Raw genomic sequence first — 26,688 nt, 5'->3', positions numbered from 1 at the left:
TTCAGGTCATGGTTGTTCCAAAGTGCTTTTTCAAGGGGCAACTGGACTTTCTTATTTTTCTTTGAAGACAATTCACTTCTTATCCAAGAAGCTTCTTCAACTCTGACTGGATGATGGGGAACAGAAGGATTTATACTCCTTGCAGACAGATGATCAAGAAGGATCCACACCCATTTGCACTACTCAGGTAACCCTGATGACACAGATAATCCTAGGTCCCAACGACTCTTAAAAGAATGTAAATGACCAGCTGTCTCCAAGGACTATAAATCCTTCCATTCCCCTCATCCAGTCAGCTGAAGAACCTTCTTGGATGAGAAACAAAACGTCTTAAAAGAAAAACCAGAAAGTCCAGTTGCCTCTTGAAAAAGTACCCTTGGAACATTTTACAGGTAGTCCTCATTTAGTGAATGCCTTGTACAGCAACCAATTAAAGTTATAATAGTGATTAAAAAGTAACTTTGCAATTAGTGTCTGCATTTACAACCTTCGCAGTACCTCTCTGTGATGTGTTTGCCATGATGTTCAGTTAATACACATCGCCCTGTGTGTCTGACCATGTTTTCCACTGCCTCTTTGGAGAGTGGAAAAGTCACCTAAGCAACCTTTCCCTCCTGAGCTGCTCCCCCCCCCACCCAGTGAGTCCCTGATAAGTATCAACTGCAAGTCAACAAGTTCAACTGAGTTTCAACATTAATTAGTTGATTAGGCTGCCTGAAATTGACAAGACCTCAATCAGTTTCACACCAAAGGCATTTGCTTCCTCTTAAGTAGGTGGCTGACAATCATGAGCATGCTAGGCAAACAGTGCTAGTGCATTCCTTTCAATATGTTCTCCCCATTCTGTGTCTGTTTATACTCTTGTAATCCCCATTCATTCTCTAATGAACGTAAGCACAAATATAGCAATAGCACTTAGACTTATATACCACTTCATGGTGCTTTACAGCCCTCAACATACTGTCCCCAACAATCTGGGTCCTCATTTTACCAATCTGGGAATGATCTTAATAATTATTCCAGCACCAGAGTGAGCAACTACAGTTGCAGTCACATGTTTTCACTTAGCAAACAGTTTGCTCAACAACTAAGTTCCTGGTCTCAATTGTACAACCTGTAAGATGTACTACCCATATACCAATGTTGTCTAATGACCAATATATTTTTCTTCTCTTTGTATTAGCCTATAATATTTATTGAAAATATACTTAAATGTATGTAACTTGCTACCCATATTGCTAGTGTTTCTCAGGGTAGGGTAGGGTAGGGTAGGGTAGAGTTATAGAGTTGGGTCCTCTACTTCAATCCCCTGCTCAGGCAGGAAACCCTATACCTTTTCAGACAAATGGTTGTCCAAAGGATGAATACAAGGTAGGAGCAACAGGTAGTCTTTGGTTAAAGATGATAATTGGGCCTGGAATTTCTGTCATTAAGCTATGTGGTCATAAAGTACAACATCATGTGTTACCATAACATTTGGTAATAATAAACCTGGCATTCCGATTTATCGTTTTAAGCAAGGATTGTGGGTTGTTAAACGAGTCCTAATTTATTTAAGGGTCCAATTTATTATTAAGTTATGAGTTATATTAATGTTCAGAGAATGAAAGTTAATTTTTGTCATCCAAATAATTTTTTCTTATAAGATTGTGGTATGGGGGACTTCCTGTGGTGCCGCATCATTGATGGCAGTCTTTTTTAGACCACCAGTCCTGTGATCTGTAGAGCCACTCAGACAGCGTAAATCAGCTGTCTGGCGGCTCGGAAACCTCTCCCCCGGGCGAAGAGGGAGAGGTGAGCAACCGAGCTGAGGTAGAGCTCCCCACGGAAAGCCCCAGGAATGATACTGGAGGCTTGAGGGCGAGGGCTCCCTCCCAAGCTCGGGGAAGCTCCGGATCCAGGACGCCTCTGCAGAAAGCAGAGCAAAACACTGCGTCCACAACTGCTACCAATTTTAAACTTGGAATGGATTAATAAGCAGACAGAGCAAAATCAGGAGTACCAGCAGTTGCAGCTGCATCAATCTTTAAGTCCCCAGTTATTTTATATAAATTTTTTTTGTGTGTTTGGAATGATCTAAGAAGAAGGAAGGAAATGGCGTCTCCAGTGTAACAAGACGTGAAAATGAAAGTTAGAGGAAGTGCTCGTTAAAGCTGTCAGCGCCGGAGTTACATGAAGAGGCTAAGCCAAAGGAATGATTTTAAGTGATTTGATTAATTTAATTACCGTGTTTAAGAGAAGATTTGAAGATTTTCTCCTCCTTTTGAAGAGTTTAAAGTTTAACAAAAATGGCTTTTAAGCAAACTAAGTTAAGTGCTTTTAAGGATGTTGAAGTTTTGCCAGTTCAAATACATAAGTTAAAAGAAGAAATGAAAGAATATCTAAAATGTTTAATAGATCAAAAATTTAGTAAAATTGAAAAAGAAATATTGCAACTTAAAAACACATTGGAAGTTCAGAATAAAGATATGACTGAAAGAGTGGGGGTCGTAGCTCAATGTTTTTCAAAAACTATGATCTGTTTGGAGGAAAGAATGGAAGAAATTGATCAAGTTAATTTGAATTTGGAAAAGAAGATAGAAGAGGTTCAGAATAATCAAACTAACTTGAATCTGGGAAACAAAATAGAGAGAACGGAAAAAGCAATCTTGGAACTTAAAAATAAGGTGGAACCTTGGAATAATATGAGTGAAAGTGTGCTGGCAGCATTGCGATGTATTGGAGAAAATATGATTCAGTTGGATGAAAGAATAGAAGAAATTGATCAAGCTAATTTGAACTCAGAAATGAAAATAGAGGAAACCCAGAATAATCAACTTAACTTGAATCTGAAAAATAAAATAGAGGAAGTTCAGAGTAAAATGGATAGGGCGGACGAGGAAATTGTTATATTGCAATATAAATTGATGGAGTATGCTTTGAGAGTTAGAGGATTGAAGGAAAATAAGCAGGAGAACTTTTTGTACAGGTTTTTACAGGCATAAATGGAGAGTATCCAGTAGATTTTGAAGTTCATATCGAAAAATATTTATCGAGTTAACTCGTGGATTGCTAGACAAAGGCAGCTACCAAGAGATGTTGTGATTTATTTCACGAATAAGAAGATTAGGAATGGAATTTTACAAGCATTTTATAAAAATAAAATTCAAATATTAGGACAAGATGTATTAGTGATGAAAGAAATTCCTTCTAAAATTTTAAGAAATAGAAAGGAGTTTGCCTTTTTGGTGGAAGAATTTAGGAAACATCAGATATAGTATAGATGGGATGTTCCAGCTGGATTAACAGTGAATTATAAAGGAAGAAAGTTTTGTCTTAGTACAGTTCTCAAAGCAAGAGACTTTTACACTAATGTACTAGAGGCTGGAAATCCTTTGTTGTTAAAAGCCAAGAGAATAGGTGAGAAGGCAAAAGGGTGGGAGAAGGAAGTAAAACAAATACAAGGTAAAGAGGGGCCTGTAATTGCTGAAGAAGAAATAGTAGGAAAAATAGGCGAAGTAGAGGAACAAATGGGTTGGGTAACTACTAAAAAGGTACAGAGAGGAAATAAAAAACGGCGCTATGCCAAAAGAGTTTTTTCTTATGGGAAAGGATAAATTATAATTGAAATTGAATATAATATAAGAAGAAAGGTTAATTTATATATGGTTTTTTTAAGAATAGTTATTGGGAATTTGTAAACAATTCATTTGTATTTGTTTGAATTTATAATGTAAGATTATTGGTTTATATATGGTTGAATTGTTAATAATTGTATTATTTGATTTGGGAGAGTCCTGACAAACATAGAAAGAAATATTTCATTAGGGAATGGAAAAATGGTTATAAAATATCTGGTAATTTATAGGGATGGAAATAGGGGGAATAATTAGGATTAAATGTAAATGGTATTTTTAATATAAAGTGATGGAAGTATGGGGAAGAATCTGGATTAAAGTTAAATGGTATTTTTTGAATTTATAATTTAAATATTTGTGTGATTGTAGTATTGTAAATTACTTAGGATAAAATTTGATTTGAGGTTAAATAAGGTAATGATAGAAATAGAATAAGAGATGGAGTATTAAGGATTGAAAAATGATATTATTTGTTAATAAGCATGACAGAATTATAAATTTGGTGGATTACATAAGACATTATTTTGAAGAATAATAAGTCCTAAATTGACTTTAAATTTAATGTTGGTAGTTGGACTTTCATTATTGATATATTGGAAGATGCAGCACTGCTGATTGGACTAATTCTAATGGTCTTAAGAAAGAAAATATGGATTATGGTTTATTGGTGTAATTTAGCTTATGACTGATAGATGCAATAACCTGTATTCTGCTCTGGGAAATCCTGGGGGTGGGTGGGGGGAAGGGTGGAAAGGAGGGGGAAAGGGAGAGTGAGGAGGGTGGGGGGATGTGGGAGAATTAAGTGGTAAAAATTTTTGTAAAACTTTTTCAATAAAAAAAAGATAGTGTATGGCAAAAATGACATATTTAATGTTTGTAATTCTATAAAGAGGCAGGAGCAGCTGCTGCTAAAATAGTAAATTAGATAAACATTTAAAATATTTAAATTCTAACACATAAATCTAGAATTTCATCCTCTTGAAAATGTTTTAAATTTAAGTAAATTGATATAATTTGTTTTAAGTTCAATAAATTGGGCGTAAATTTAAGTTTAATAAATTGAATATAAATGGTCAATTTACCTTTCTAATTCTGTAGCCGTGATCAGGTTGTCTTGTCTGACAGAGGCAGATTGACATAAGGCATGCTTGACAAATATGCCTGAACATAATGTTTCATCAGCATTACAGGAGTGTCATATGAATAAAGTATTTATTATGACCGAAGACCAGTATTTGAAATAACTTGCAAGAACTAACCTGTCTTTACAGTAATTCCAACTATAATAGCACAGAACAATTGGAGATTACACAACAATCAGAAAAGGACTACTAGTTTTGCTAGCATCCATTGATTATTTATTGCTACACTATGCATGTACGTGTGCAAAATTTTGATAGATTGCAATAGCAGGCTATTGTTTACAGAAAGAAAGAATGCATGTAAATAGTCTACAAAGTTTATTAAAGCTACTGTGTAGCTTCCTATAAAAGCTCCTGTACTACAAGATGCTCAACTAACATTAAATTGATCTTCTGAAAAGGCTTTGCAGTTACCAGGTAATTCCAAGATTGTATGGCATTTAATTAGATACACACTCAACATTATCAAGAACCAGCTTTCACTTATTTTGCAATCCAATTTTCTTAAATTGCTATTTAAGAAGTACCCTAGTTTGATCATAGATCATAGACCTTTGAGAGAGGCCATTGGTCAATGTTGTTTCTAATAGATCATCTTTTAGGCTGAATGGAATTATCAAAGATTATTTGAGGAGCCAGACCTGTTGGCCAGAAATTAAAGTTCAGTAGATTAAAGAGTGCTAGCTAAATATGAGTCTCCACACTAAGTAAACCAACCTGCAGCGTGAAAGCAGTACTATGGTTAAAGTTGGGCTTGAAAGCATTGCCTTCAGGAATAAGGATAGTATTATTTCAAGGGGAGAATAACTGGAATATGACCCTAACTAAGTTCTGTATAGAAGACTACACCAATGCCCTGGTTTAACATAGGTTGAGAAGAAAAGGCCTAAAATTGCCTCCTTTCAATTTTTTGTTATTTATATGATTTCTGTACCCACCCATCTCAACATGTGACTATTGGTAGAACTGTAAAAAATTTCCTGAGGCATGAAATTGCTAACACTAAATATTTAAATAATTTAAATTGCCTCCTTGCATGATATTTCACTTATTTACCTTGGGGCTTTTGTTTAATAGGATCGATATAGGAAGGAAACTGAGAAAGAGTTCTGCCCTCTGAAAGAAACAGTGTCACCTGCATATAATAGCACAGATAAACTTTTTCAGAAGTTTATATAAAAGTTAAAAAGCAAAGGGGAATTAAACAGACATGCTAAATCCCTCCCTATTGGAAGGTAATAACATTGTTTGTGGTTTATAGAAAATTCTTAGAAGTGTTAGCTCATTAATTTGATATTTTATTTTTCTGTGAATGTGTGCAAGGCCTGTTCTTTATATTACACATAATGAATTCATTTTCTTTTGTTAAGCTGTTAAGATGTTCCCTCTTCCTGTCACAACATTAATTTTTTCCAAAAAATCACACCTCCAGATATATAGGAGTAAGCAAATATGTGCTAGGAAACTAAATCTCTTAATCAGTTGATATGGAATTTAAATTACTTTTAGGTTTTTAGACAAACTAAAAATCATCAATATTATTATTTATTTATTTATTTTTAAATGTCACCACTGAGTAGCTTTTGAAAATATGCTGCTGCTCTGATACTTTTCATGAATTTGAAGTCTGTAATTGTTAACCTGTCTTCTTTCATTTGTTATATTCTAGAAGACTTATTTCCAAGTATATTTTACATTGTTCTAACTAGAATTCTCCCCTCACTTTTGAAAGTGTTTTGAATTTAGATTATGAAAATTAGCTACACTTAAGCTCTAATTGAAACTCAGGTGGTGGTATAGAGAAATTAATTAAAAATAATAGACCCATGTTCCTAAATTCTAGAGTTCTCTGCAGACATCTTTAAGGGCATATAAGTGAGGGCTATAAAGTTGCTAGCATTACAAGAGATACTAATTGATTGTGGATTTTTTTTATTAAAATAATACTCAATTCCACATGCTCTCTGAATGAAGTATAATTAAATTCTGTATCAATCAGTTCATAAGCCTACTTCTGAGATTTCTCTGTGTGATATTGCACTAAAGATTCTTTTAACCTTGAAATCTTGTGGTTTTCCCTATGGTTATTTTCTAATTTGGGGATTTGTTTAAATATTAAATAAATGCAATTAAGTGGTTCTGTACTGATTAAAATTGCTAAGGAGAAGTAAAAGAAAATGAAAATAGGCAAGTCACTGTTGTCATTTATTCACATTTTTGCAAATGTGAAGCAGGTGGATTACAGAGAGGGAAGGTTCCGCTTGCAAACTCAGTACAGCTCTGCTGCTGGTGCTAGAAACAACAGATGAATCTGGCCACATATTTATGGCTTGGTTGCATTTAATATAAGCTGATCTAAGATATATTTTTCAAATGTACAAGCCAAATTGCCACACAATTCCCTCCCCCCCTTTTTTCATTTTTTTCAATGTAGTTCTCTAATAAAGTAATGTAAAAGTTTGTGTGTGAAAGAAAAAACACATAAGAGGTTTACAAATGGAAGTAAGCTTTAAAATGCATGATTTTTTCACTTTAAAAAAGAATGGCACGTCTGATGGTATCAGCAAAAAAAAAGGTTTGTAATTTTGTTATTTCTCCTTTGATAAGGTCTTCAGAATAGAATAGAATAGAATAGATATTTTTTTTTATTGGCCAAGTGTGATTGGACACACAAGGAATTTGTCTTGGTGCATATGCTCTCAGTGTACATAAAAGAAAAGATACGTTCATCAAGGTACAACATTTACAACACAATTGATGATCAATATATCAATATAAATCATAAGGATTGCCAGCAACAAGTTACAGTCATACAGTCATAAGTGGAAAGAGATTGGTGATGGGAACTATGAAACGATTAATAGTAGTGCAGATTCAGCAAATAGTCTGAAAGTGTTGAGGGAATTATTTGTTTAGCAGAGTGATGGCCTTCGGGAAAAAACTGTTCTTGTGTCTAGTTGTTCTGGTGTGCAGTGCTCTATAGTGTCGTTTTGAGGGTAGGAGTTGAAACAGTTTATGTCCAGGATGGGAGTGATCTGCAAATATTTTCACGGCCCTCTTCTTGATTCGTGCAGTATACAGGTCCTCAATGGTAGGCAGGTTGGTAGCAATTATTTTTTCTTCAGTTCTAATTATCCTCTGAAGTCTGTGCTTTTCTTGTTGGGTTGCAGAACCGAACCAGACAGTTATAGAGGTGCAAATGACAGACTCAATAATTCCTCTGTAGAATTGGATCAGCAGCTCCTTGGGCAGTTTGAGCTTACTGAGTTGGCGCAGAAAGAACATTCTTTGTTGTCCTTTTTTAATGATGTTTTTGATGTTAGCTGTCCATTTGAGATCTTGCGATATGATAGAACCCAGAAATTTGAAGGTTTCTACTGTTGATACTGTGTTGTCAAGTATTGTGAGAGGTGGAAGTATGGAAGGGTTTTTCCTAAAGTCTACCACCATTTCTACGGTTTTGAGTGTGTTCAGTTCCAGATTGTTTTGGTTGCACCACAAGGCTAGTCGTTCGACCTCTCGTCTATATGCGGATTCGTCATTGTCTCGAATGAGACCAATCACTGTTGTGTCATCTGCGAACTTCAGTAGCTTAACAGATGGATCATTGGAGATGCAGTCATTGGTATACAGAGAGAAGAGAAGTGGGGAGAGCGCACAGCCTTGGGGGAGCCCTGTGCTAATTGTACAGGTATTTGATGTGATCTTGCTTAGCTTCACCTGCTGCTTCCTGTTTGTTAGGAAGCTTGTGATCCACTTACAAGTCTGTTCCGGTACCTGTAGCTGGTTTAGCTTAGTTAGAAGAATGTCTGGAATGATGGTATTGAATGCTGAACTAAAGTCTACAAAAAGGACCCTTGCATAGGTCTTTGGAGACTCAAGATGTTGTAGGATGTAGTGCAGAGCCATATTAACAGCATCATCTGTTGATCTATTTGCTCGGTATGCAAATTGCAAGGGGTCTAACAGCGGATCCGTGATGGTTTTCAGGTAGGAAAGCACTAGCCTTTCAAAGGTTTTCATGACTACAGATGTTAAAGCAACTGGTCTGTAGTCATTCAGTCATTCAGCTTTAAAATGCATGATTTTTTCACTTTAAAAGAAGAATGGCACGTCTGATGGTATCAGCAAAAAAAAAAGGTTTGTAATTTTGTTATTTCTCCTTTGATATGGTCTTCAGATTTTATTGCAGAAAAGATAACCCTGAAACAATTTCAGTTGAGCTAATTTCTTTTTAAACTAAAATAAACTAAATATAAACTGACACTGGTGTCAGTTTATAGTGATTATAGTGGACAAGCTAGTAATGAACATTGCCTTAATTCTTTCCTTGGTTTTTTTTTTTGTTGATATATAAATACATTGTTTTAATATTTTGTTGCATTCTACTTTTTGAAGACCATGTGTCAGGCCCAACCCAAGAATGACATGCAGTAGAATAATCCTACCAAAGTTCAGTTCTTTATTTGCTTACACCCAATAGATAGAATCTTGACAGACTAAATCTTTACTACTGTCATCCCAATAGAGTACTCTGGGACAGGGGTGTCAAACTCGATTTCATTGAGAGCCAGATCAGGGTTGTGTTTGACTTTTGGCTGGGGTGGGTGTGGCCAGAGAGGGCATGGCCAGCTTGACGTCACTCGTGTTGGGGGCACCTGTGGTGGCCCAAGCACTCTGCCAGTAAAAACAGTCTCCCAAGCTCCATTTTCACTGGCAGAGGCACCGCAGGCTGGTCTTTTGCTGTTTCCAGGCCTTGAGTTTGACACCCCTGCCCTGGGAGATTCTAGGGAGTGGCTATCCTTTCCTTTGATTCCTATTTAGCTCCAGGCTATGATGCCTGTTGTTGATCAGAGCTCCTAGGAGTCTATCAAATTCTAATACGGATTTTGCTGAAAAAGATATATAGATATAGAAACACACACACACACACACACACACACACCTTAGAATTATAGAATCACTGAACATATCAATTTGCATAACTTTGCATAAAACTTTTTCCTTTTTAGAAAAATATTTGAAAATATAAGGGCATTCAAAACTACTTAAATTAATTGTTGGCCAAAGTTCCAAACAGGGATGTTTAGTCAGAAAATAGTGTTGATATTGAATAGATATTTCCAAATTGGCACATCTCTGGATAGATTCTGAAAGAATTAATCCAAAACACACCTCTAAATGTAACATATTCATAATAAAGTAAAGGCATGCAAGATCATAAAAATCATGGATTTAATTATTTGTTTTAAAAACAGGGCCGCGGTGTGGCTCAGGCTGTAAGAAGCCTGTTATTAAACACAGCTGCTTGCAATTACTGCAGGTTCTAGTCCCACCAGGCCCAAGGTTGACTCAGCCTTCCATCCTTTATAAGGTAGGTAAAATGAGGACCCAGATTGTTGGGGGGGGGGCAATAAGTTGACTTTGTATATAAATATACAAATAGAATGAGACTATTGCCTTACACAATGTAAGCCGCCCTGAGTGTTCGGAGAAGAGCGGGATATAAATGTAAATTTTTAAAAAAAAGTTAAGCAAAAAAAATACATTTTAAATATTTCCTAAACCCATGATCTAAAGTTGCAAGGAATACAATATGAAAGAATCCGTAATTTGAAATGACACTAATTGGTGATAAATAAAGTCAGGTCAGAATGCAAATAATGTTTGCTGCCTACTAGAACAATTCAGCTTCTTTCAAAACAGTTAACTAAAGTAGAACAATTTTCATTGCCACTTTAGAATTTTCAAAAAAAACAGCATCACTAGTCCCATTTAATGATTTACTACACTGTTATTCCTATTTTTTAAATATTTGTTAAATATATAAGCTGATGGAGTAGTGCCCATTGAATCACGTCACAATACCGTCTTGCAGAGAAAGAAAGAGTTATAACTAGATTTGACTCATTTACAAGTATCTGCAATTTCTGTGTAAAATATAACATTTTAATATATTGAGTAATGTATTTTTTGGCCTTGTAACACTTATTTAATCTTGTGTCATGTTAGATTTTCAAAAGAAGCAACCAGATGATGAGTCCACTCCCAGCACAAGTAACAGCCAATCGGATTTGTTCTCTGGAGAAACAAATAGTGACAACAGTAATACCTCTCTATTGACACAGACTGTTAACTCCAACCAGCAACTTTCGACAGAACTGAATGTAACTTCTTTGAGCAAAGAGGAATGTAAGTATACAGTCTGAGGGGAGATTACACTAGGCTGTTCTGGAACTTAAGGATTTTAGCCCTTTAAAGTTTAGGGGTAGAGAAGAGCTTGAGAATGATTGTAAAGTTCTAGCTGAGGAAAAAGGAATCAATGTTTCTTTTCTATTTAGATATAATTATAGAAACGCATTTGGTTGCTTGTATATATCCATTTCAAAATACTTCCCATTTTAATCTGTGAATCTATAATTTAACTGTTAAGATTATGCTTTAGAAACAGAAGTTTTCATTGTAACATTTCTGCAGATTTTTTTTTCAAAAATATAAATGGTACCGTGCACCATGTATACAGTGGGAATAAATTCTTGCAAAACAAGCTTTTTGAAGGTCATTTTTGCTCCTTCATTCCGGTAGATTGATCCACTTCCACTGGATCTTCTATATTTATATTTAATATAAAATACGAATCCAGGCCTCAGAGTCTTGTTATTTCTCAAGACTCTAGAAATCTGTAGCAAACATTCTGGGATGAATATACAGAATAATCTATGTGGAGCAAATGATACCTCAGATGCCTAGAATGTGAGCCAGGAAGAGCTGAATAAGCAATAACTAGTGCTTGGAATTCTCCCCAGGGATATGTTAATAATCAATATGGTATCTGCAATATAGGCGTTATCTTGTTGAACAGCTCACCCCTCAGCAGCAAGCCAATGCAGTTTGCACCTGCGGTGATTTCTGAATAGTCTTCAGATGCAATCTCTTGTACTGGCATGTTACAATAATCCAGATTTCAATTTTATCATTATTAATGGCCACCAATGCGATGGAAACAATACTAGAGGCCCACCAGTGATTCCAATTGTTACAGAGAAAATGCTCAAACAACCCACAAGCCATCAACAACTGTTCTATCTCTAACTCCACCACTTGTCATATTGTTGTGACCCAGGCCCAAGTAGGTAGTAATAAACATAGTCCGTGGAAAAACAAACTTTATCGAACAGCTGGGAATTACTTCATTCCCAACATCGTTCAACTCAAGGTAAAACAAATGCTTCCCAACACAAATTCCTCAATTATCTCACAAACCTTAATAAATTAGGCAAACTGCCAAAGGCTCTTCCTGGCAAACGTCCAGAAGCCACAAAAAAAAAAAAGATGTATATGAAGCAGAAGACAAAGCAGAAGACTCAGCTACAACATTGTTTTCCGGCAAAGCTCAAATGCCAGTGCTGGACTGTTTTAAGCCTTATGGGAGGGGCCAATCATCTCTTGGCCCTACTCCTGAGTTGTCCCTCTGCTTGAGCTGCTCTTGCCTTCTGGCAGCTCTTCTCGTATGCATTAGGTTCACTACTATCAGTCTCTGGAGGCTCTGGAGTCTGCACGTCACTTCCCGATGGTCCTGGCCTCACCTCAGCCTCATCGCTGTCCGACTCCATTGCCAGCTCCGTAGGCTGCTGACGGACCACAACACATATCCACTTGGTTATGGCAGATCCCCCTTAAATGTAAGGTCTAGGAGTCATCTGATTTTTACTCTCTCTCCATTCTTTTAGGGAATTGGTCTACAAGTTCTTTTCTTTTTCCCTTTATCAATCAGCCTCACATTTCTTTTTTCTTCTTAGTTTTCTCTTCTTCCTTGCTCTTCATACATCAGTCCTTACCCTTGACATTTCATGTTCCAACTTAATTGTACATACTATAGACACTTTTTATCGTCCTCCCAAGTCATCTATATCACCCTTCACAGCTAGCTACTCCAACTGGTCAAACCCCAAAATCCGTAAGCGTTATGGTGATGGTTTCTTTTCTGCACAAAACCGTACAGGACCCCAAACATTACCTGATTTGATTCAGCTTCATTAAAGTAGCAACCCAGGGCGACCATGTATTGGTAAAAATAATTTAACCTACTGACTTTTTCTTTTCATAACTCATTATTTCTTTTGCCTACCACATGCATAGAAATATTTTGAGTAAAATAGCTCTGCCTGTATATTTCTCTGCAGATACTCCAGAGTAAATGATTGTCCACATCCTAGCCTTTTGCTTTGTTAGACCAAATTGTTACAGTTATGTCAATTACATTGTAAAGAAACACAATGAGAAAAATTATTTTAACTCTGAAACTTTTGCATAGTACAAACAATAGATAGGAGGCAGCACAAGACAACAACATGTTTGAAAATATCTATCCAAAATTCTTGATGGCTTTCTGCTGGAATGACTGTAAATAAAACCAAGGTTAGATTTACATACAGTTTCAACTATTCCTCTTTTCCTTTCTTGCCTTCCCAAACAGAAGTTTTCTTCTGTAGTTCAGATTAGTATCATTTATCAGAGCTAATTATAAAGCAGATGGAGCTTTTCTAATTGATAGTCTCAATGTGAAAGTTTCTTTCCCATAATGAAGAATGTCCAAACTGTAAATGTATTTTAAATATTGATTTAAGAGCTTTTTCGCTGTTTATTTTGTTTTGCAGAAAATTCTATAATGCAAATGTTCTTTCATTGCAATATGTTTCTTAAAATATTAATATTTTTCAGCACAGTACACTTCTTCATACTATACTGAATAGAGTGCCTGCATTTCAGTAAGAATAGGGGCATGTGATCATTAACTTCATTTCTACCAGAGTTTTATTAAGTGTCCTTAGTTTAAAAAGACAACATTTTATTAAGCTTTATCCTTCCGAACAAACTTGACAAAGTAATAAATTAAGGTTAATTGTTCTGCAAGATAAACAGAGAACAGTTGTAACATTTTGCTTATATTGCAGTATACAATATTGTAGTCCTATTTAATAGGAATAAATTTAGATTTATTTATTTTTTTTACTCTCCTTAAGTATCCAAATATTCTTAAGAGAAAAATCTGTACTTAAGAAGCAGTTGGACCTAGCAAGATATGTGTGTCATTGCAATGAAACAACAAAAAAGAACCTGTAAAGGTATCAAGAGACCATGAAGGACTAGGTAGGAAGGCAAAAGATTTAGGAGCACATGCGGTATTTTCATCCATGCTTCCAATAGATGATCAAATTCCAGTGAGTGAATGGAGGATTTCGGAGGAAAACTTCTGGCTGAAGGGATGGTGTCACCAAGAAAACTTTCGATTTCTAGACCATGATCTATAATGAAGACTCGATGCTACCTACATGATGGGCTTCTGTCAAGAGATGGGGTCCATGGTCTATAATGAAGACTCTATGCTACCTACATGATGAGCTCCTGTCAAGAGATGGGGTCCAACTCATAAAGACTTGAAAGAATGTATTTGGAAGACATCCTGCTTGGGTCATCCAAAAGCCTCTAAACTAAATCTGGTGCGGAAAGAGGCCAATTTCTAGGACCAAACCCAAAGGATAAATTCCAAGACAGTTAATTTGAAAATGGAAGTGGTGAGAAGGAAGGTGCACTCTGGTATAAAACAGACATAGCAAGCAAACACAAAGTCAGTCATAAAGGGCTCAGATATCTAATGCTAATGCTCAAACTATGGGGAACAAATAGGGAGAACCTGAAGTTCTAGTACATGAAGGCAGATATAATACTGGTATGGTATGATAAACTTGATGGGATGGAACTCATGATTGGAATATACAACTAGAAAAATATAATCAAAAGAAACTGACCCCACAAAAGAGGAGGAGGAGCAGTTTCACTGTATATGTTTTTCCTGTGTTGGATAGAGAAAAAAGATCAAAAGATGAGAGGGATGCAGAAACTTAAGAGAATAGATGGAAAGATTGAGAAATAAAAATAATAAAGTAATATGAAGCAAATAACTTTGCTACACAAATCTTGTAGGATGCAACACTTAAAAAGAATTATGTAATTAGCATCATTTGAATAGGAGGACCCTAAATAGCCTATAAATATATATTTCCTTGACAAATTTAGTTTTTCTTTGGTTGTTTGTTATGTTTATGGTTCTAATCTATGATCTTTTTCAAAGATTATGTAGATAAATTGGGCGTCTTCCAATTGCACACATTCATGGATAGATTCAGAGTTTAGGCAGGTTTCCCAAAGGAAAGTCTAGGATTTTTGCTTATCTTGCTGACAGCATCTTCTAAAATGCATCCATTATTTGCTACCACTTCCCACAGTGGTATTTTTAAAAATTGGCTATTAAATTTTTGTATAATCTTTTGACATTTTGAGTTAAAAGCATTATGTCTTTTTAGTGCCATATTTTGAAAGTAATTTTGAAATGCTGTGTTTTGCATATTTTAGCTGCCATTTCTTTAGGTATATACTGTTAGAGCCTCAAAATTAGGTTCCTAAGGATATCTAGGAAGTAAGTATTCATAAACAAGTATTCAGCCACCATCTGGTTTGCATCAGTGTTCTTCCTTTATCTCAACTCTGGTTTTTCTGCCAGTACTTAAGAAGAACCATTTGTAAGCCACTCAGAGTCACCATATGTGTGTTGGATGGCCATATAAATGTGTTAAATAAATTAATAAAACTGTAGATCTGGTACCGTTGATGTCTGACTTTGTAAATTTCCTGTGTATACTTGTTTACAAAAGCAATTCCCTAGCTGAAGAAAGCCAGCTGCCATCTATAAGCCCTTTAAAATAATTGAACCTTTAACTGAATGTTACCCAGCACTGAGGTACCAATATATTTATTGTAAAGATATGAATCATTTGGCAATACTTTTATAATGTAGTTAACCTTGAAATGAAATTGCTTTTGTTTTGCTGCACAAAAGGAGGACGAATCTTAACTTATTGATCTGTTTCATTTTCACATGTCTGTCTGTGTATTAGTCTAAATTAGGCTAAAACTTAGTAGCCATAAATAATCTTTATTAACAGGAATATTAGTAGAATGCTGGTTATAGAGTTCTCTTCCTCCTTCATAGTTGGAGCAAAAGAAAATAACTAATGGAAGAGAGAATTGCACTTTTATAAATCTGCTAGTTGCTTATGGGTTTACCTGTCCTGTGTGGGATTCAATACATGCATAGAACAAAATAGAAGAAAGTTTTATCTCCTGCCCATTGAGTTGTCATCTAGAAAATCACACCCACAAAGTGGAAAAACATCTTCCAGTAGAATGAGAAATCTTCACTTAATGCAACTTAACATTTTTGTTTCAGACTGAGGCCCCTAGTTTTCTAACTCTATCTCACTCTTCCATTATGGAAAGCAATGGCTTGTTACACTCTTGCCAATGCATTTCTAGACCATGGTCTATAACAGGGGGCACTAACCTTTTGGACCTCAGCGACCACTAAATTCATAATTTTAAATCCCGTGGACCACTAATATGCCTAATAATTGGCTGGGTGGGCGTGGTTAGGTGTTCATGTGATTGGGTGGGGATGGGCCAACTCAATTTCACTCACATCAAGGGGTGCCTCGCCGGCCTCTACTCGCCCCTGCCCTCCCCTCCTCCCCTGTCCGCCCAGGCTCCTTAAGGCCCCAACAGGAAGCAGTTGTTGGAGCTAAGCAGCCACCATGAGAAAGAGTTGGCAAAACAGCTGGCTCAGTTCAAATTGGATCTGACCAAGAAGGAGGCTCAGCAGAAGCACCTCACTGAGGACTACAAGCATAGGCTTTCCAAGCAGAGGGAAGACCTGCAGGAGTGCAAGGCCAGGTACCAGCACCTGGACACTCAGCGGGATGAGATGGTCAGCCAGTTCCAGGCCATGATGCAGTCCAACTGGAACAAGGTCCTCTGGATCTTCGCCACTAGTGGCGCTTCCCTCCAGCCTTCGCCCAAAGCCCCACACCAGGAGACTGAAGCAGACCCCAGGTCAGAATTTCTTCCCCCCTCTGACCCATACAAAAAGACCCTGAAAGGGGAGGCTATCTGCAGCAACACAAATGTTCATTGCACTTATGCAGCCCAGGGGCTGTAGTTTGAGGACCCCTGATTTAGTGCAATATAAAAAATGCAAATAATTTTTCTACGGACCACCAAAATTTTCTCATGGACCACCAGTTGGTGACCAGTTGGTCTATAGTGTAGATTCTAGCTACATGATGGGCTTCTATCAAGAGATGGGGTCTACCTCATAAGGATTGAAAGAATGTATCAGACATCTCACTTGATGGGAGGAAAAATACAGGCAAAGAATCTACCAGTCCTTATCCTGAAATTGTCCACAAGCAGTATATCTCTTGCTTGCCTTATTGCTAAGGAACAGTAAACTTCTTTAACACACAGCCTCAAGTTCCTGAGTGAGAGGCATGATGTAAATTTAATACAAAAAGAATGATTTCCTTTGGAGGCTGTGTGATTTATATCTGCATAATTTTCTACCAGCTCGTTAAGAGGATAAATGCACATTAACATGGCCATGAAGGAGGAACCTTATATTTTATATATAGAATAGTCAATATACAGTTTCAGAGTGCTATTGTTCATGTTCTAATCCATATATTTATTAAAAAGCTGCTTGAACTTGTTGGTAAGTAGTGATTTATATTACTAAGAACTATATTTGTGTAGAATATCTAGAGGCTCTTACCACAATAGGAAATCTTCATGTTTGTCACCTATCACTTCTTATTTCAAATTTTTTCTTGAATACAGAGTTTTCCGGTACAGAATCACACATCAGAATGTTCTGAATTTGAGTTGATGTTGGTACAGAAATAATGCTAGGGATTCTGCTCTGAATCATCGGAATCTAAAGCTTTTCAGAAATAGCTTTTACGTATATTAGTAAGGAGCATAAAATGATTAATTGCATGTTTGAGGGATATTATAGTAACACTTGTATTTATTATATGTTTTATTTTTCACTAGCTGATGACTCGGCACTTCCCGGGTATTTTTTCATTCTAATTCCCCCCGCCTCCTGCGCATGTGCACACAGCCCCCCTTGGGGTATTTTTTTTCCAGAGAGTAAGTCATCTGTGTACCAAATTTGGTTGAAATTGCTCAAGGTGTTCCAGAGATATGCTGGAACACACACACACACACACACACACACACACACACACACACACACCTGGAGAGGTGTTAGGGGTGTCTTACCCCCACAGTGTTTGTCTCCAGAGGGTAAGTCATCTGTGTACCAAGTTTGGTTGAAATTGCTCAAGCTATTCCAGAATTATGAGATTATGATGAGATGAAATTGACAAAGTAGCTAATAAAGGATGATGTGTTCCTAATTAATCCATTGTGCCTAGAGTTGAAAATTAATTGTGTTATGCAAATGTCATGTTAATTAAGGCAGAATATGAGAGTACAATAAATCTTTTACAAAAAACTTTAGTTATGTTGGCAACAGTAGGTTGATAGGTTAATGCTTTTCAGCCAACCAAAGTCTCAATTTTTCAGTGATGCCTTGATGATTTACTTCTTACTATAAAATTAGGTTTTACAGCAGCCTTTCAGAAATGCCATTCTCCCAATATCTGAATCTGAATTCTGTAACTATATCAGCATACAGATGATTGGTTTATACATTGTATAGTTTTCAACTATATACCCAGCCTGATTCTGAACCATAGTTTCACCACAGTAAGAGTCATGAAAATAGATTACATATTTGTGTTTATATCAAAATGGAATTTATAACTTCCAGCTTATTTGTTTAGTATAAGATTGCCTATAATTTTGAATTATTTCCAGCTTCTCAAGTGTTTTTTTTTAACATGTGGGTAAGCGCTATCAGAGGCTTACTCATGTTGTGATATGTGTTGATTAAGCCTTATACACTGTGGAACTAAGACCACATGAGTCCAGAATTTCCATTGCTAAAAGATGCGGTCGTAAAGCAAGGCATCACATGACTCCATCGCTTAGTGGCTGCAACTTGACATTCCCAGCTTTTTCTTAGTTAAGAATCGTGAGTTATTAAGGAGGGAATCCCAGGTAAGGAGGCGGGGGCTGCCATAAAGGGAATTGGGAAGGCTCTGGGAGACCTGGTGCAGACTGTGCATGAGTTGAGGGGTACTGTAGTGCTTCGCAAAACCACAACTGGCCCAGCAGCACTTATGAGTGCAGGAGACTGCAACTTCCCTCACCTGTCATTCAGAAATGCCTTTTCAAATCCTACATTGCAGCCAGCCATGCCTGTACCTTTGTCCATAGCTACAGTTGCCTCCACAGCTCTGCTCTGCTACACTCAGTTGATATTTGCTGGTTTTCTCCTGCTATTCACACGTTAGCAGGGGGCACTGCAACAGCTATAACTTTGGGCACAATTTGTATGTTTTCATCATAATTTTGAACAATTTCTGAACAAATGTTAATAAGTTGAGGGCTACCTGTAATTCTTTTTCTTAATTTCTTTTCTTCCTCATATATATTTACATATACTTATACTTATACTTATACATATACATATACATATACATATACATATACATATTTGTTTTTGTAGGTTTTCATGGGTATAGGTATACATATAGGTATATTATATTATATAGGTATATAACCAGTATATATATATGTATATATATGTATGTATGCATATATATGTGTGTATACACACACACACACACACACACACACACACACAGGTTAATCCCTCCCTCTCCCCTCCCTTTCTCTCCCTCCTGCACACACAGAGAGCTGCCCTTTCAGCACACAACTCGCAGCAGTGTAGAATGTCAAATAACAACTTCCCAAAAACCATACAATTTAAAGGATGTTTGTATATACACACACATACCCATACATACATACATACATAAATATATATATATACATATATACATACATACATACATACATATAAGTAATGACAAAAAAGGAATGTCTGGGGTTCCATAGATGAGGCTGCTGAAGCAGTGGGGCTTGGAGAATGTCAGCCTTATCAGATCTTAAAGTATCTGCTTCAACATCACCAAAGTGGTTTCTGCCTGGATATACCATCCATTGATCTCCAAAGCCATATTAATAAAGGAAAACGGTGGTATTGACGACAGTCTTTTTTTTTTAAGCTAAATGGCTAAAATTTCGGTTTATAAGAAGCCTAATAAAATTTGTAAAGTATTTAATCATTGGTGTTCTAAAATGTCAATGTTTGGATTTTCATTTGTTTTATTGGCATCCACAGTGTTACATGAAAGTGTATGAATGATGTCTGATATCTAAAAGATTTCCTTACCCCAGTAGATGAACCCTGGTAATCTAGGCTTTGATTAACTATGAATTTTATTTACTAAATAAAAAGGAGAGGAGATGTTCAAAATCATATGGGAGTCATGAAGTTATCATATGTGGATCTTAGTCAAAATAAAGATGAAACAGAAAGGAATGGCTAGTGGAGAAACAGAAATAGCCTTATCACTGTTATCCTTTCCTTTATCCATTCCCACAATATTTATGTTGTGATTCATTAACCAATATTAATTATCCAAGAAATAGTCTTTTTCTGGATTATCACTATTGAAATGCTAATAATACTGGAATTGATTTATTGATTTCTATTTCTAGGTGGGCCATGCACAGATACAGCTCATGTTTCCTTAACCACAGCAACCAAAAGATCTTGTGATTCAGGTAAATTTTATTTTTAAAAGAATATATGTTATGAAAGAATAATGTCCAGGTCAACTGACCTGGAGAAAAATCTCATTCATAAAATCCTTATTTCTTCTATTGCAAGCCATCACATCTCATTTTATGTTATGTCTTTAATAATTTACCAGTGAAAGTGAAAGTGGTGGGGGAGGGCAAAGTCAACAGAAACTAATCCTTCAAGTATTCCTACAGAAGTACCAATCAAATTTTCCCTCTGAAGGAAAAAAGATAAAATATGGGCTTTATTAAAGCACTAATGCTGTAAATTGCATTGCAACTTCCATAATCAAAAGGATACAAGTGCCTTTTGCTTATTTGTCTGATATTCATCTTCTCCAGTGGTGTAAACTGCTTGCTGGATAAAATGTTCCAGAAGTTATTTCTCATATTACTCATTAGGAGATGCATCATTGACTGCTGTATTCACCAGACAAACCATTCTTTACAAGGTGAGGTGGAAAGCAATAATTTGTAGTGTCCTCCAATGTGGCAAAATAAATAATATGGAGTGAAGGATTAATTCCTTCATAACACATGACCTGATTTGGCAAGCCTGTAAATTGAAGGTAAAAGTGAAGTTTGAGTTGTATTCAACCCCTTGTCACTTACTTAGGCATATTCATGTTGTTTTCTTCACAATACAGAAGTGGTTTGCATTCTTTTGGGATGTTTTTTTGATTTTTCATTCTTAAAGCTTTGCAATTTCCCATTCAAGTATTAACAAAGATCATCCCAGCTTAGTTTTATAAAAATCCAAGGGATATATGATTACAGCTGTTGTGATATATATCTTCTTTTTAAAAAATGCTGAACCCAACAGGTAACCTTCAGTTAGCAATCACACAGAATTACATTCCCAGCAATTGTTTATGTAAAACGTGAACACAATAAAAATATATTATAGAATTCAAATTGTCCTCAACCTTCAACAAAATCTGAAGTTGATTGGAGTTGGGAAGTGTGATTTGGGTCAGTCATTCTCTCAGCCCAATGCACCTCACAGGGCTATAGTAATGAAAATAAGAGGATAGAAGTATTAGGTATGTTCACTATTCTGAATTATATATTAAAAGGTAGTATAGCAATATAATAATAGCTTAATAGCCTACCTTGATTCATAATTATGCTAAGACATGATACAGCAGCTACTCTAAGGCACTCCATATAATTCATGACAGCACTATGAGGGAAGAATCCCTAAATGCTTATTTTAAAAAAAATTTAAACACCCATTTTAAACTGCATCATTTTGTAAGTGGTAAAAATGAAAAATCTCTAAATACGGATTTATGAAACATCTGTATTAATGTCAAGATTTCTGTATTAATTTCAAAATAGTAAATTTAGTATATTTTTCAAATGCATAAGGATCTTTAGTATTCTAAGGCATTTCAAGGAAATGTGTTAACATTGAAACGCAGTACAGATTCCCTGGGCCTTTCTAGTTTTTAGTGCTGGAACTTAAACTGCTTCTGTTTATTTGGGGTCAGAGGAGAAGGTGGTACAATCACTGTACCAAAATAAAATCAATATGTCATATTTTTACTTCATTTGGGATTCATGAGATTGAATTGCCTAAAATCCATAAGGATTGTGGCAATATACAAAGAAGATATATAGAGCCAGTTTGGTCTAGTGATCAAGGCACAGACTAGAAAGTTGGAGACCATGAGGTCAAGATCCACCTTAATCATGAAAGCCAACTGCATGATCCTGACCCAGTCATACCCTTTAACCTCTCTCACCTCACAGGGTTGTTGGAAAAATAGAAAAAGGAAGATCCATTGGATATGTTTGCTGGCTTGAGTTATTTGTAAAAATAATAAAGGCAGGATGTAAATGAATAAATAAACACTCTTCCAAACTAAGTACCAATAATGGTAACTGACATCAGCCATCAAGATGTGTCAGAAAACAATGATAAGTAACATGTGGTCAGCTGGGGGAGGCAGACACAGAAAGTAGTGGACTGCATGTGGGAGTTTATACAGAGGCAAGTATGGCAGGTGGCAGAGCCTCATTTTCTGAAAGGAGCTTGACAGGCCCAGCTGGGAAGGAGGCAGTGGGACAAAGCACAGGGCAGGAAAAGCGTGAAGTCCTTACCTACAGGATGGCCTTCACCTTCACCTTACAACCACAACCAGGACTAAGAGACCCACTGTTACTAAGCAGTTTGGTCATGTGATATTTCACCTAATGACCATTTCACTTAGCAATGGAAATTCCAGTTTCCAGTTAACTCAGTTATGATTGTTAAGCAAGGACTACCTACAAAAAGTGAAGAAGTTATAATTCCATAATAATTATCCTTTATTAAGTACAAGTAGTCTTCAACTTACGACCACGATTGAACCCAGAATTTATGTTGCTAAGTGAGAAATTAGTTAAGTTAGTTTTGGCCGATTTGACAACTTTTCTTGCCAACAGTTGTTAAGTGAATCACTGCAGTTATTAAATTAGTAAGGCAGTTGTTAAGTGAATCTGGCTTCCCCATCTGACTTTGCTTGTCAGAAGGTTGTAAAAGATGATCTCATGACCCCAGGACACTGCAACCATCTTAAACAAAACCAGTTATCAAGCATCCAAATGTAAATCATGTGACCATGGATGGCTGCAGCAGTCATAAGTATGAAAAATGGTCATAAGTCACTTTTTTCAGTGCTATTGTAATTTTGAATGGTCACCAAATCAACTGTTGTAAATTGAGGACTACCTGTGGTATTTATCTAGATTGAGGGCAGAAGCAATTATAGAACCTTTTAACACTTCTGGCGGTGATGTGCTTTGAAGTTGTGGAAAATAAATATAAAAGAAATATCAAATTCATTGGTTACTTTATTGAAATTAACTATATGCTTAAACTTTTCCTGTTCCTATTTTTTTATACAAAACCAGCAAGGGAAAAAGTTCTGTTAATAATATTATTTAGATAGTCTATTGCTCTACAATAGTAAAACTCTTTCTTTTATTTAAAAAACACGTTAATTTCAAAAAGAAAGAAAAACAACAACCACCAAGTGAGTCCTGTTTAGTTGACCTTTAAGGTGCTGTTTAAGTAACGTTTTAGTATTTGACTGGTAGAGGACACTATGTTACAAATCCAGCTATCCCTGTGCCTTCACTATTAGACATAGAGTACTAGTACAATAATGTAATGTACATCATCAGTCCTGTCAGTGACAGTACCCATTAATGACACATTTTTTTTCTTCCTCTGCTCAGTTCTCATTTGTACTAATGGAATGGCACATGAAGCAACGCTGTAAATAAAAGTTATTACCTAATAGGTAGGCATTGAAGTGGAACGTACAGGAGCTGAGGCATAGAAACTCTATTACTGCTCATCAGCAATTATAAACAGGATAAAGTGTTTGGGACTTACACTGACATAGCAAAGACTATTTGATGCTAGGACATGATAATGGATCAAGGTAGCATGATGGATGTTAATGAAATTTTACTGTCCCATCTTGCTGGCTGTTTCCAATATTAGTTGTGCTTCTCTTTCTTATTTTCATATAATGTGAGGGGGAGCAAATTTTATCAAAAGATGGAAAGGTGGCTTAAAGGTTGGATTAGATCACAGGAGTTGTATTCTCTTTATAGAAAAAATATGTTATGTGCGCAAATCTGGACCTACATGATAGAGTTTTTTCCCAATTGCCTTTCTCCTCACCCCTCCTTCCTTTCTCTAATGACTGCTTAAAAGGTTATTTCAGTTCATCCTAACAGATATTGAGAATGTGTGCAGTCACCTCTCACATACCCTTTCTGCTAATTGTAGACACTCTGCTGACAGGTGGAGTTAATTGGATAATACTCTGTACACAGGTATCACCCAGGACTTTAGCTAAGGATTATGGAAGCATTATACATACAGAATCAGCAATATTGGACAGGTCTTTTTTAAAGTGAGGATTGTATGTAATTTTGAGTTTAGAAATGGAGCACATTTTAGGAAGTTAATTAGGGGATTTAATGGCTGCCCAATTCCAAAAAGAGTCTGGGAGGCTTACAATATTTTAAAAAGTACATAATTTAGAAGAAACATGACCATCCAAACAAAACTACATAGATAACATAGAATGAACAATATTTGTATTTTTGAATGTTCAGAATGATTAATATGGAATTAAATTGTTCTATAAATAAAAAAATTAAAAAGGGAGAAAAGCTACAGAATCCAGAGTGTTGGGCAGTAGTACACTAGGACTAGACAAACTGTCACAATATAATGAACAAATATTTATGTTTTCCAAGATGTTAATTGCAGGTAGAAAAATGAGAGGGGGGGAATCAAAGTATGAAAATATGCTAGATGTCACAGCTCTGTGATTCACAATTAGTTTCACTCCCAGGGTGAAGATTGCAGTGTAACTGAATGTCTGCTAGGAGGTTTGGATATAGAGGAAAACTAAAAACAGCATTACCTTTGTGCTAGCAAACATGAATTATTTTGGGATGTTATAGTGAAACAGTATGAGTGTATCAAGGAAAAGGAATTGTTGCCCATCTTCACATTTTGAAGATTGGTAGGTATAGATGGGATCCCTCTTTTTCCTTTGCTTTTGCTGTTTAGGATTGTCCTTTAAACACAATTTATTCCTTTCTAGAAAAAGAAAATGCAGGGCTTCTGGAGGCTTGCCGTTTCCTTTTTAGCAAACCATCCATTATCTAAATGAAAAAATGTGTAAGGGTTAGGTAATTGGACATGATTGTTGGTACCAGGGAAAATTCAGAGGGCATATGTGGGCATTGTGTGCGAAACTCCAGCACTTGTTAATTTTATGGGAAATTATGTGGGCTATAAATCCAAACTATGTGTTTTTATACCAATTGCCATAATTTTATGTCCACTACATTTAGATTTTGATCTGTTTGTTAATTTTGATAATTTGCTAATTAATGTTATATGATGCATGTTGTACTGTAAGCCTCAGAATCAGAAGACTGAAGTGCATAATAGCATTTATGGTGATAGATAGACAGATAGATAGCACTGGCATATAATTAAATTTCGCCCAGGATTAGGCTAATATTAGCATCTCCGAGCATGAAATTGAAATTCAGCCACATTGCTGGTTTCATCATAATATCTCAGTAAACATGCTGCAACAAATACTGAAGCTTTAAAGGTCACATCCTTTGCTTTCCAGTTGTACTAAATTAAATGCCTTTACTCCATTTTTTCTTTTGATTTTTTATTTAGCATAGTCTTGTTTTGTATACCCAATTTCTAGGCCTATCATGGTTAGTATATCATTGTTCAGCTGTTATTAAGCTCTTTTACTGAGGTGTTTTAAGTCAATAGCATTATGTGGCATGTTCATAATCTGTAACAAACATCACATTCTTTATTGTAAAATATTACAAAAATACAACTATACAAAGTACAAAATACTTAGCTAGGAACTAGCTTAAAATATCTATGCAAGCTTTTCCTTGTAAAATTACTTTACTGGCGTAGCCTTTCTCATTGCAGAAGTAGTTCAAAATATCATTAACAATAATCTAGTTTATTTAAAATGCAGGTTTCTAGTTCTTCATAGGAAAAGAACCAGCTACGTTGATAATGAAGATGGAAGTGTAAAAGAGAACAGGAAATAGTGGAAACTGGGAATACCAGGAATACTAATATAATCGCTCATGCAAAAATTTCAGTTGCTACATAGCCATAGCAGCAGTGGTGGGTTTCAAAAAAATTTGTTACCGGTTCAGTGGGCATGGCTAGGTGGGGGGCATGTGACTGAGTGGGAGTTGCCAACTTGATGTCACTCACCACCCACCCAGTCACTTGACCCACACACAAACACACCCCTAGCCACGCCCATAGGAAAAGGTAGAAAAAAAATTGGAATTTCCACCTATCTACCCCCGCCCTCCCTTCGTCAGTCGCCTGTTTCCTCTCCTTCAGTGGCCCTGGCCCTAGCCCCACTTCCTCCCCCACCACCGCCTCTTTGTTCTGCTTACCTTCGCGGTGGCTGGTCTAGAGTCCAGCAGGCAAGCTGTTTTCAGCAGCCCCCAGCCAGCAGCCACAGCCACAAAGGGGCTCTCAAAGCGGTAGCAGCTAGCTGCAGACTGCTGAAAAGTACCGGAGGTCATGGAAAAAGCTGCTGCCGTCGCCCCCATGTTCTTCATGCATGCGCATCCCTTTGGACTTGCAAGGCGACAAACATGGCAGGCAGGGCGAGCGAGCAGCAACTGGGGGACAGGTTTGGGGGCAAGGCTAACTGACCATTGCTACCAGTTCGGTG

The 26,688-nt window shown here is 36.4% G+C and overlaps 1 protein-coding gene across 1 annotated transcript in view; it reads left to right on the top strand.

The window, feature by feature from the left end:
- Nucleotides 1-26,688, top strand: part of ZFAND3 (zinc finger AN1-type containing 3) — a 133,810-nt gene that overhangs the window by 69,746 nt on the left and 37,376 nt on the right. Inside the window, exons 4-5 of the mRNA XM_058168415.1 lie at nucleotides 10,772-10,951; nucleotides 20,348-20,413. Coding sequence (XP_058024398.1) covers nucleotides 10,772-10,951; nucleotides 20,348-20,413 — 246 coding nt within the window. The remainder of the gene's footprint in view (nucleotides 1-10,771; nucleotides 10,952-20,347; nucleotides 20,414-26,688) is intronic.

This window comes from Ahaetulla prasina, chromosome 1 (genome assembly GCF_028640845.1).
Source record: "Ahaetulla prasina isolate Xishuangbanna chromosome 1, ASM2864084v1, whole genome shotgun sequence".
Taxonomy (NCBI): Eukaryota; Metazoa; Chordata; class Lepidosauria; order Squamata; family Colubridae; genus Ahaetulla; species Ahaetulla prasina.
This window is presented reverse-complemented; position numbering and strand designations above follow the sequence as displayed.